This window comes from Myotis yumanensis, unplaced genomic scaffold (assembly GCF_028538775.1).
Source record: "Myotis yumanensis isolate MYYU_CA2020_CCGP unplaced genomic scaffold, mMyoYum1.0.hap1 SCAF_11, whole genome shotgun sequence".
Classification (NCBI taxonomy): Eukaryota; Metazoa; Chordata; class Mammalia; order Chiroptera; family Vespertilionidae; genus Myotis; species Myotis yumanensis.
The window spans coordinates 29,264,266-29,276,500 of NW_027223762.1; the positions used below are offsets into that span (position 1 = coordinate 29,264,266).

Consider the following 12,235-nt stretch of genomic DNA (forward strand, 5'->3'; position numbering starts at 1 on the left):
GTTAAAATCTTTAAATGTTTTAAACTTAATGTGTTTAATTTTTTTAAATGGGTTGGAAAAACACTCTTAGAGGAGGCACAAACATGCCTACAAATATCTTTAAGGAAATGGTAAAATACCATGCCACCTAGTGGCATAATAACCAAATTGCACAATATGTTCTATGCAAACAAACAATTTCACTATTGTTTTTTAAATTAAATAATACTAACAATAACTATGAAGTTATACTTGTAGAATTATGACTCTAAAGACTTTAAGCATATATTTTAAAAATCCATTCAGTGCCAGTTTATATTTAGCTGCTGGCTGTATAACCAGATGATTAGCTTCCAAGATTCCTGGAACCCCAATTTCAGAGAGTTCCAACCATATTTTAGTCTCTCTCCAGAAAATACCCCATATTTCATGAGAACTTCTGGTTACCAAGAAGAGTAATATAAGTAGGAAAAAGTACTGGTTTGGACCTGAGATTAGATAAACAGAAGTCTAATCAAAGGGTTCAAGATGGGAGAACTGTCATGAACAAACAAAAGAACTACTGGACTCCAAGAGAGGTCACAAACTCAAAAGCTTTCTGGGATCAAGGAGATAAGCTAAGTACATTGAATAAAGCTATCAGATAGTCAACTAAAGATGCCTTGGATAAAACTAAAGAAGAGCAGAAGAGTATGGGCTTGCGAAATCAAGGGGAAGACATGACACTCTGAGAAAGCTGCTGGGTCGCCCCGTTTCCAGCCACTGTGCCTGTCTTACACATGATTAAGAGGAATTGGGGATGGCATGGGGATCAGATGTGGGGGGTGGACATAGTCAATTAGCAGTTTGGTAGAGAAGAGAATAGCAAGGATTTTGTCTGGAGGTAATAGGTCTGGCCCAGAAGACACATTCCTTATTACCTTCTAATCATGAGATCATTTGTATTTTCCATTTTTAACACTTACTCTGTATGGCCCATTTGTGCAGCTGCATGAATAGGTAACTGCCAACTGTCTTCGTTACAGTAGAGATTAGGATCTGCCCCACTGGACAGCAAAAGCTCCACACATTCTGTGTGGCCTTCTTGAGCAGCAATGAATAAGGGGGTAGCTTTATCCAAGGCTTGACAATTGACATTTGCACCTAATACAAAATAAAACATTTAACAGATGATCCTCATTTATGGGGTAAAAAAGAATATAATAAACATAAATTTCAAAGCAGCTTCCCTAAAAGGGTTTCATAGTACAGATGACCTTTGAACAAAACAGGTTTGAACTGTTCGAGTCCAATTACATGCAGATTTTTTTCCATCTTATAAACAGATGACATAATGCCACAATATCAATAAATACAATACTGTATGGGCAATGTATTTTCTCTTTTGATTTTAATAGCATTTCCTTTCTCTAGCTTAGTTTATTGTAAGGATACTGTATATATAATACATAAAAGAAGAAAGATGTATTAATCAACAGTTAATATTATCATTTAGGTTGTCGGCCAACAGTAGGCTATTAGTAGTAAGTTTTGAGAGAGCCAAAGTTATATGCAGACTTTCAACTGTGCATAGAGAGAAGTTAGAGCCCTCAATCCCCACAATGTTTAAGGATCAACTGTACAACTAGTTTCCTCCTCTCAGTGGATACTGTTTTATAAACATACTAGAGGCCCAGTGCATGAAATTCATGTGTCCCTCATGACCGTGTGTCTCTCAGCCCAGCCTGCACCCTCTCCAATCTGGGACCCCTGTGGGATCGGGCCTAAACAAGCAGTCGGACATCCCTCTCATAATCCAGGACTGCTGGCTCCCAACTGCTCGCCTGCCTGCCAGCCTGATCACCCTCTAACCACTCCCCTGCCAGCCTGATCAACGCCTAACTCCTCCCCTGCTGGCCCAATTGCCCCTAACTGCCCTCCCCTGCTGGCCTGGTCACCCCGAACTATCCTCCCCTGCAGGCCTGGTTGCCCCTAACTGCCCTCCCCTGCCAGTTTGGTCGCCCCCAACTGCCCTCCCCTGCAGGCCTGGTCTCCACCAAATGCCCTCCTCTGCCGGCCTGGTCACCCCTAACTGCCCTCCCCTGCAGGCCTGATCACCCCCAACTGCCCTCTCCTGCAGTCCTGCTCACCCACACCTGCCCTCCCCTGCTGGCCATCTTGTGGCAGCCATCTTTGACCACACGGGGGCGGCCATCTTGTGTGTTGGAGTGATGGTCAATTTGCATATTACCTCTTTATTATATAGGATTCATTTACCTAACTTGTTGGTAATCATGTAAATTGTTTTTGCTTTTATTTTGGCAAGAAAACAAGTTATTAATAGTTTAGAATTCATTTTTACATTAAAACAAAATTCTTAGCAAAGGATTCATTTCATCTCAATTCCTCCTCCAACAAGCACTCTGTGGTTCCAATAAATAATCATTTAAAAAGGTAAAAGGCAAACCATCAAATATGGATAATATTTCTGATAATTGTTGAAAAAGATAAGAGAAAAACCTAAATTATGAGCCTTTGTAGATGTCACTAATCAATTCAGGCTAAGCTTTATTTTTAAAAAAAAATTGCCCAGCCAGTGTGGCTTAATGTTGATTACCAACCATGAACCATGAGGTCACAGTTCATTTCCTAGTCAGGGAACATGCCCAGGTTTCGGGCTTGATTCCCAGTAGGAGGTGTGCAGGAGGTAGCCCATCAATGATTTTCTCTCATCATTGTTGTTTCTATATCTCTCTCCCTCTCCCTTCTTCTCTCTGAAATCAATAAAAACATATTTTTCTTTAAAAATTCCAGTAGAATTTAAGGCTATGCCTTAAAACTAATATTGACTATTATATTCTCTTTCTTCATGACCAATGCATGTCAGAGCCTACAATAAAAAGATCTTTTTAAATGATTTTCTGAGCTGATTTTTTTTAAAACATATTTTATTGATTTTTTACAGAGAGGTAGGGAGGGGGATAGAGAGCTAGAAACATCGATGAGAGAGAAATATTGATCAGCTGCCTCCTGCACACCCCCTACTGGGGATGTGCCCGCAACCAAGGTACATGCCCTTGACTGGAATCGAACCTGGGACCTTTCAGTCCACAGGCTGACGCTCTATCCACTGAGCCAAACCCATCAGGGCCTGAGCTGATTTTTAAAAAGCATAAATCTAATAGATTATTTAGATACCAGTATATAAAGATATGAAGTTGAAAGTGATCTCAATATTTGTAGAGGTTTTGAAAATAGCCACTTCCCCAAACTTTTCTCATTATTGACAATTAACATGTTAAATATGCTACCTATGATATTATTACATAATAGTGAGAATTTTTAAATTTCTGAAATGTATCTCAGTGGGAAAACCATTATTATCAAAGGGAAAAGAACTATTTTTTATCCATAAATTCACCTTTAATAAACTAAGGCCATGAGATAGGTAAAAACTATGCAAAACATACATGAATTTATGAAACCTTCAGAAATTTCCACTGAACATTCAACATGTGTAGACAAGTAGAATCTTAATACAAGGTGATGCTAAACCTACTGTCAGCCTCAGAAAGCAGTGGATACCATTACTGAGAAAAGACTAAGTCAAGAAAGAAGCCTACTTAACTTTGTTTTTTAAGCAATGTTTCATTTTGATTGACAATTTCAAAGTGTCAGGAAAAATAAGGAACCAGTCCCTGTGAGATTATAGGTAGAAAACTTAGAAAAAATGGCCCACAATTCACTAAAAGAAAAGTCATATTAAGGGGTTAGAAACATAAATAGTTATATTATAAACATACTTACATACCCTTTCAACTTGCTGTTCATAACTACTCAAAGAGAAGAAAAAAAGAACAAAGCAAAACAATAGGTGCTTAGCAACCTAGGAGACAGGCTTGGCATGAGGAAAATCATTAAGGTGCAGTTTAACCTATTTTATTCTAAATCTTAGTTATACACTAATAATGGAATTTATGGGACTGGGAGCCATAAAATGAGCAGGACAATCCTCAGAAAGAACATGTAGAAGAAGAAGGAAAATGAGAGTCAGAAGGGCTGGGTCCAAGTCCTAATTCTGCCAAGAAATGCTTTCTAGATCTTGGGCAAGACACTTACACACTCAGGGCCTGGAATTCTTAATCTAAAAACACATGTTTACATAAATGATTAGGGTAGGGGGTGGAGAGAACTCATGGACATGGACAACAGTGTGGTGATGGTGGGGTGGGGTGGAGTGGGGTGAGTGGAGGTGGAAGAGGGCATAGAGGGGATAAATGGTGATAGAAAAAAAATTTTAAAAATGATTTTGGAGATTCCCTTCAACTATAAGATTTATAGATTCATATCTGTAACAGATACCTTAATTTGGCACTAAATGAATATTTATTTTGTTTCCTACTTCAACTTGAGTATTTGAAGATTTGTAAAGAGAAAATACAAATAAGAAAACACACAGTTAAAATTCATGTCTAAATAAGCTTTGTGCCCTAGCCAGTTTTGCTCAGTGAATAGAGCATCTGCCTGTGGACTGATGGGTCCTGGGTTCAAGTCCAGTTGAGGACACATGCCCGGGTTGCAGGCTCGAGCCCCAGTATGGGGCGTGCAGGAGGCGGCCGATCAATGATTCTCTCTCATCATTGATGTTTCTATCTCTCTCTTCCTCTCTCTTTTTCTCTGAAAAATAAAAATAAAAATGGATAAAAAATAAAAATAAATAAGCTTTTTTTTGTATATTTGGAGGTAATTTATTAAAAGCCAAGGTATTACAGGAGGTATATGAAAAGCACAAGGTATTTTTAACATTTATATTTAATGTAATTTTTTTTAAAACTTTTTAATTTGCCTGATGGCAAAACTGGTGTATTTCCCTTGTGCTCTAACTATGGTGCTTTGTCAGGTTAGCACGCTTGAGGGCATAAGTGGTATTTGGAGAAATGTAAAAGCCATACATAACAAATGTTTCTGGTCACAGAAGTGTCACACAGAGTAAGAATGCCACCCCAACTCCATCTTCTCTGACAATGCTGAATGTATAATGGTTATCAAGGAGAAACCTTCAGCAGGTTTATGTTGCTATTAACACAATAAAGTATAAACATACATAGAAATAAACCCATTTAAATAATCATACAATTGATCAAAACATACAACTCAAAGGCTTAATATACAAAATAGCTATATAATAAATTAATATTAATATAGTCTTCTACCGTAGGAAGTTGTAACTGCTCAGGTCCCTATAAGAAAGGACAGCCCCATGATTCAGCTTCCAATAAACCTGCTTCAGTGATAGATCATTATGTTCCTCCTCAGATAAATTAGAAACTGTACATTGCATTATGTTAGTAATAGACACTAAGTAATCAGGCTTATAAATCAACTTGTAGCCCTGGCCAGTGTTTCTCAGTGGTTGGAGCATCGGACATGCACTGAAGGGTCTCGGGTTCAATTCCCAGTCAAGGGCACGTACCCAGTTCCAGGTTCGATCCCAGCTTCAATGGGGGCACATGCAGGAGGCAACCAATTGATGTGTCTCTCTATACATCAATGTTTCTCCCTCTCCCCGCCCCCATTCTCTCTTTTTTTAAAAAAATATCCTTGGGTGAGGATTAACAAAAATAAAAATAAATAAATAAATAAATAAATAAATAAACAAACTTGTATGTACTCTTATTTACCACTAACATAAAACCATAAATTTCACAACCTGATTTGCATCTGGTCAAGAATTCTTCCTCTTAGGAAGACATACTATTAAAACTCGTGATCTTTAAAGTGCAAATGCTAATGGATTAATCTTACCTGATGAAATAAGTATGCTCAAACTTCCTAGCTTGCCATACTGAGCAGCCACAAATAAAGGCGTGATTCCAAAGTCATCCTGGCATTCCTTGCTTGCTCCTCTTTTAAGAAGCAATTTTATGATCTCAGTATTTTCCTAAAGCACAGATTCATATTTTAAATAAGAGAAAACAAAGAAAATAGAAGGTATCTCTTTTCTTATTGTTGTGTTTTGTTCAGTTTGTTTTTTATCCTCTATAAAGGAAAACCTTTTTTTAGAAAGTTGGATGGGAAGGAAGTCTTAAACTATCAGATTATTCTATACCTTCACAAACCCATTAAACATTAATAGACGAAACACTGATCTCTAGGAATTATAATCCTTATAAAATCCTGCAAAAATAGCTTGCTAGCCCAAACACTAAGGAGCTATCGTAGTTTCTAAATACATTGCTATACATAGAATAAGTCATTGCTACTTATCAACTTATATCCCAAGTGTTCTGATGGTCTCTTAACTATGCTATCAATATTTGAAACCTTAGATAATCCCTGTCACCCAAAGCTGCTGATACTACTAGAGCAGTTGGTTTATTCAGAATGATCATTAGCATTTAGACTGCCTTTTCTGTACTGCACTAACCATCATAAATCACAGACAAGTGGGAAGTAAAAATTGTATAGAACTGTCATTTTAAAAGGGTAAAACATACAATTTACATGAAGATGAAATAATAAATTCAGAAGTTACCTGAAAAGTAGCCTGGTGCAGGGCATTCCATCCACACATAGAATGGGATCCATTAACATTTGCTCCGTATCGAAGCAACAGCCTTAACACATCCATCCGTCCATTTTCAACAGCTGCAATATAGCAGTCAAAAAAAATTACTGTCAGTAGAAAGTCATGTTTGTAGGGCTGGACACTTTGGTGATATTCTCATCATTTATTCACCTCAAAACTCACAATGCTGTGACCATTCCTATCAACAAATCAAAACACATAATCCCTATGCAATGCCAAAACATTTATCACAATTGTCTTAGGCCAAACCCATTAATATATACATACTATCTGTGCACATACGAATTATTTCCAATTATATTTTAAAAGATAGAGTAAATGGAAGCAAGAAGCAAACATTTATCCTGTCTAATAATGAAGACAATATGTTTCCATTTTGTTAAAATGCTATTGAGGAGAGAATGGGATGAACAGGTCAGGAGATATAGTCTCACAAGGATTGAAAGATTTCCTATCATTACCATTTGATCACAAATGACAAAAGTTACTGACAGTTGAAGGAGCAATAGTGCAAGTTCTGCATCTTAGATATTTTTGACATAAACAGCAATTATATTGTTAAAATTGAAAATACAGAAAAACTTTGCTTATTTGAACTAAAAGGGGACTCTAGATAAACTGAAGAGTGTTGCTAAAGAACTGCACTTTACTCTAGTAACTGAAACTAATGACTCCCACTTTGGAAAACAGTATGGAGGTTCCTCCAGAAATTAAGAATAGAGCTACGATAAGACCCAGCAATCCTCTTCCTGGGATCTAACTGAAAATTTTAAAAATGTTTATTCGTAAGGATATATAAACTCCTATGTTCATTGCAGCATTATGCACAGTAGCCAAGACATAGAAACAACCTAAGTATCTTTTGATGAATGATTAAAGAGGATGTGGTTCATACACACAACAGAATACTACTCAGTCAATAAGAAAAGATGAAATACTGCCATGTGTAACAACATGGATGGATCTTGAGGCAGTATCATGCTAAGCAAAATAAATAAGATGGAAAAGGACAAGAACCATGTGATTTCACTCATATGTAGGATATAAAACGGAAAGCAACAAACACGGATAGTCTACAGATGGGTAGTTACCAGAGGGGGGCAGGATAAAGAGTTTAAGGAGCAAAATTTATGGTGAAGGAGGGAGACTAGACTTTGAGTGGTGAGCACATAATGCGATATCCAGATGATGTATTATTATTGAATTGTACATTTGAAACTATGCAATGTTACTAATCAATGTCACCCCAATACACTTAATTTAAAAAATAAATTAAAAAATAATAATGGCTCCCAAGTTGCTGGTAAAGTAGATCCTTTGAAGAAATAGTGTGCATGCCTCTAAATACCTGAAAATCATGTGCCCTTTTACTAGTTGCAGGAAATTGTTCTACTTTATTTTACATATACCTAATTTACCATTATTACAAGATATGTGTAGTCTAATATCATGTACATGTAACAGTTTATAAATCCTACCTAGTGAGAGTGAATATAGGTGGAATGCTATTTAGGTTGACAGAACAAACAAGTGGAGCCAAACTTTCCAGAATGCTACCTACCACAAAACTTTCTCCTATGAAGGTGGCAGTACTCTGGAGGAGTTAATCAAAGAAAAAAAAAGTCAGAAGAGAGCTATATAGTGCTTAATAAAATGTTACACACATAACCATACACCATTAAGTAAATGAGGTATATTGTAAATGTTATAGGTATGAATGAGGCTATTACAATGACTTGTTAGAATTTTAAGTTTGGATAAATATCAGCATCTATAAAAAGACAGAGGAGAGATGTGTATAAAGTTTGACTTCATGTGCTTGGTAACAGGGAAAAAAACAAGTAAGATTTTTATTTTACTTCAAGCGTATAGTTTTTCTGTATCTTCTACTGCAGTCGGAGGCAAGAATCAACAATTCTCAGTTAAATATTAGAGAGGCACTAAACATTTGGATTAGGGGTCAGACTTGAAAAATGCTAATACAGATGTAACAATAGCAAAATAAAATACTTAAAAGTATAAAATAATAAATTTACTCATTATTGTTGAAGATAATAACATGCCATTGATATTCTCTTAATTTTGCATATTGAATTTATACTTATTTCCTCCATAAGAATTGTCAGAAATTCTTTAATGAAGAATTTTCTTATCCTGGGAGGTTTCAGAAATTTAACCAAAATGGCTGAAAAAGTACCACTGCAGAAGTTCAATAAATCTTATTTCTAAGTTAACATCCAAGGGCATTTTACTAGAGAAAAAAAACAACAGTTTTTCAAGCTGTTATTTTTCTATAATCAATCTAAAGTCAATCTAATTTTGGATGGAGGTCATAATAGAAAAGGAAGAAAATCTGTTTCATATCCAATTCATATATCATTATCAGTGATTGCTGGCAAAAATCATTCTAAAGCCAGACCCTGAGCTGAAGATTATCAGGTTGTCAGTGGTGATATATGAAGCAGGATGAAGATAAGTTTGTTTTTCATGAGTTAGCCTGACCTTATAAAAATGAAAGTTGAAAAAATGTGTTTTGATTATTAAGTACACTATGAAGTCAGAGACAAAAGTTGTTTTCACTTTAATATCATAAATACATTAAGATATCTGATTTCTGCATCTCTAGTGAAACAAACACATGAGCAGGTAAATAACATTTTTATAGCTCTTACTAATTATTTCAAAATAATACAAATTTAATGGTTAATAATCAAGAAATAGTGGTTTACAAAAGCGTATTTAGAGCTTGCATCTATTACCAAAGCCTCCCCTTTGGAAAAGATGGATTAAGCTTCTTTGTCCTTATATAACAATTTACCACATTGGAGGGAGGAGGAGGAACCATACCATAACAACGTACGTTATATATCAATAAAAGTTTATTTTTTAAAAAAACAGACTCAAGCTTACTATTTGTTGGCCATCTAATCCATTAAGAAGTATTCTCCTTGAGGAAAGAAACTGTATCTCATCCCCCTTATATGCCCAGTGCCAATCATAGACAGAAGACAGACAATAAATAATCGTTGACTGGATGAATGGGGGTAAAATAAAATAAGATTTTTTTAAATACATTTTATTGATTTTTTTTACAGAGAGGAAGGGAGAGGGATAAAGAGTTAGAAACATCGATGAGAGAGAAACATCGATCAGCTGCCTCCTGCACACTCCCCACCGGGTATGTGCCCACAACCAAGGTACATGCCCTTAACTGGAATCGAACCTGGGACCCTTGAGTCCACAGGCCGATGCTCTATCCACTGAGCCAAACCGGTTAGGGCTAAAATAAGATTGTTTTATTAAAAAAAAAAAATTCCCTCTCCAAACTGAATAGGCTTTGGAATTACACTGCTGGATATAACAACATAATTGGTACTAAACTAGCCATCCCATCATAAACTATCGTTAAGAGTGGACAAAATATATAGAGACAATGTTTTCTGGCGTTAAACAACAGGCAGAAGGTCGATCCTGAGAGAAGGAAAACACATAAGGCGAGCACTGTGATTGCCTCAGTTCTCTGCCTGGGGACATTTCTTGATAATGGTATATGTAGTGAGCTAAAGTCTAAGCAGAGCAAGGGTAAGGTTGAGGGAAGAGTACTTCGTGCAGAGGAAATAGTCCAAGCGGAGCGCAGCAGTCCACCGAGCTAAGGAGGCAGAGATTAGAGTTTAAGTAGTTGGAATCTGTGGAGCAAAGCCCCAGAGAAAAGAGAACCATGCAGACAGGAGGCCCCCAGTGTGGAAGTTCTCCAAAAATCCTTGGCTGTGATCTGGGCTGCACATCTGTAAGGCAAGATGAAAGCCTACAAGAGAACCACTAAAGGGTTCAAAATGAAACAGAGGTAACTAGAGGTCAAACAGTGCTGAGAGACAATGGAACTCTTAGAAGTTCTATTCAGGTCTTCTGTGAAATCACAGAACCTCATTAATACCCTGGGCATCCAGCTGAGACACCCAGAAGGCAGAGCCCTAGGAGTTAGGATCACATCTCAGAGAAGGCCAACTCGAGATCTGCTCTAATTACACCTAAAAGAAGCCCTGACAAGATCAGGAAGGAGGCAGAGGTTGAGAGTTGAGTCCCACCAAGTTAAATTGGCTTGGGAAACATCTTAAGCTCTCCACGGATCTAGTCTAACAAAGCATAAAACCAAACCTAAAAACAAGTTCAAGGTGATAAGCCAGTAAATGACCTACCTACTAAGAAAGTAAAAATCAGCATTTCTCACGAGAAGGTAAGAGAATCCAAGTCTCTATAACATACTATCTACAATATCCAATATACAAGTCAGAAAGTAGGCAGCCGAAACTGACCCCGAGATGGCCCATATATTGGATTGAACAGATCAACTAAAGCAGCTGTTATAAATATGCTTTAAAATGTTAAGGAAAATATGTTCAAATTTTTTATTTTTAATATATATGGTATACAGATAGGTTAACATAGAGAATCTCAATGGAGAAATGAAGTTTTTTTTTTTAAAAAAAAAGAACCAAATGAAAATTCTAGAACTGAAAAAGGAAACAGAAAAGTCAGCGAACGTAAATCATCCAATCTAAAAAACTGACAGGAAAAATGTCTGAAGGAAGAAATCAACCGTTCAGACCTATGGGATAACATCAAACAGTGCAACATATGTGTAATCCAAAAAGGGGAAGAATAAGAATGGGACAGAAAAAATACATATTTGAAGAAATAATAGCTGGGATTTTCCAAAATTTGATTTTAAAAACAAAAACCAAAAGCTATATTGACTTACAGATCCCAGAAAATCAGCAAACTACGGTGCTTTAGAAGAAGTCACTATACTTGCTATAACTTCACAGTCTATGTAAATGAAAGTGATAAGTATTGAAGTTGGGTGTTAGGTATATGGCAAATTATTACACTTTTCTCTATGCTTTTGAAATTGCCCATGAAGTTTAAAAAAAAAAAAAAAAAAAAAAAAAAGCTGCCACCAATTTTGAAGAGAATTTCAAATGGGAATTCCAAAAACACATAGTACCGAGTATCCGAAATATTCCTGAAGTATATGTGTGAATTTTAAAAAACATATCAGAATAAAAATCTAACTGAACACTGTCCTACTTTCTTAAAATGTTATTTTAAGGTCACATTTGTATGTTAATAAAAAAAATTCTTTAAAACCTAAAGAAACAGGGAAAGGGAAAAGAGACAAGGAAGTGGATGAATCTTAACACAGAAAGATAACAGTAATTAGGAACAGGCTCACCTTCATAATACTTTGTGCCTCTTATGGCACTTATAGTTTTCCTTAAATTCTGGTTATTATACTAGCCCCAATTAGATGGTAAGCCCTCAAAAGAAAGAATCAAGTACAGATCCCTGATGATCACCTAATCAATTGCAGGTGAGGGAAAATCAGCTATTTCTACCATCCCATTGATGAGCAAAGCTGATTGACTGAGCTGGTGGTTTTTTGCTCTCTCGTCTCTCTTCATGGAACCCACCAAGTATGCATGCTAGGGCAGAGGAGACAAATGCTTCAAAAACACAAGAGGACTACTGCACAATTAAGGATGTATGGAGAGCTGCACTCACAAGAGAGAAGCTACTAGCCACATGTGGCTATTTAAATTTAAATTTTAGTACCTCAATCAAACCAGCCACATTTGAAGTACCCAAGAGCCACATGTGATTATTGACTATCATATTAAACAGTGTAGA

General features: G+C 36.4%; 1 protein-coding gene across 2 annotated transcripts in view; it reads right to left on the minus strand.

The window, feature by feature from the left end:
- ASB3 (ankyrin repeat and SOCS box containing 3) overlaps window positions 1-12,235 on the minus strand; it is a 77,974-nt gene that overhangs the window by 20,873 nt on the left and 44,866 nt on the right. For both annotated transcript variants that reach the window (XM_070429211.1, XM_070429210.1), the window contains exons 4-6: window positions 6,494-6,606; window positions 5,764-5,899; window positions 945-1,122 (exon numbers count right to left, since the gene is read on the minus strand). In XM_070429211.1, the coding sequence (XP_070285312.1) occupies window positions 945-1,122; window positions 5,764-5,899; window positions 6,494-6,606 (427 nt within the window). The remainder of the gene's footprint in view (window positions 1-944; window positions 1,123-5,763; window positions 5,900-6,493; window positions 6,607-12,235) is intronic.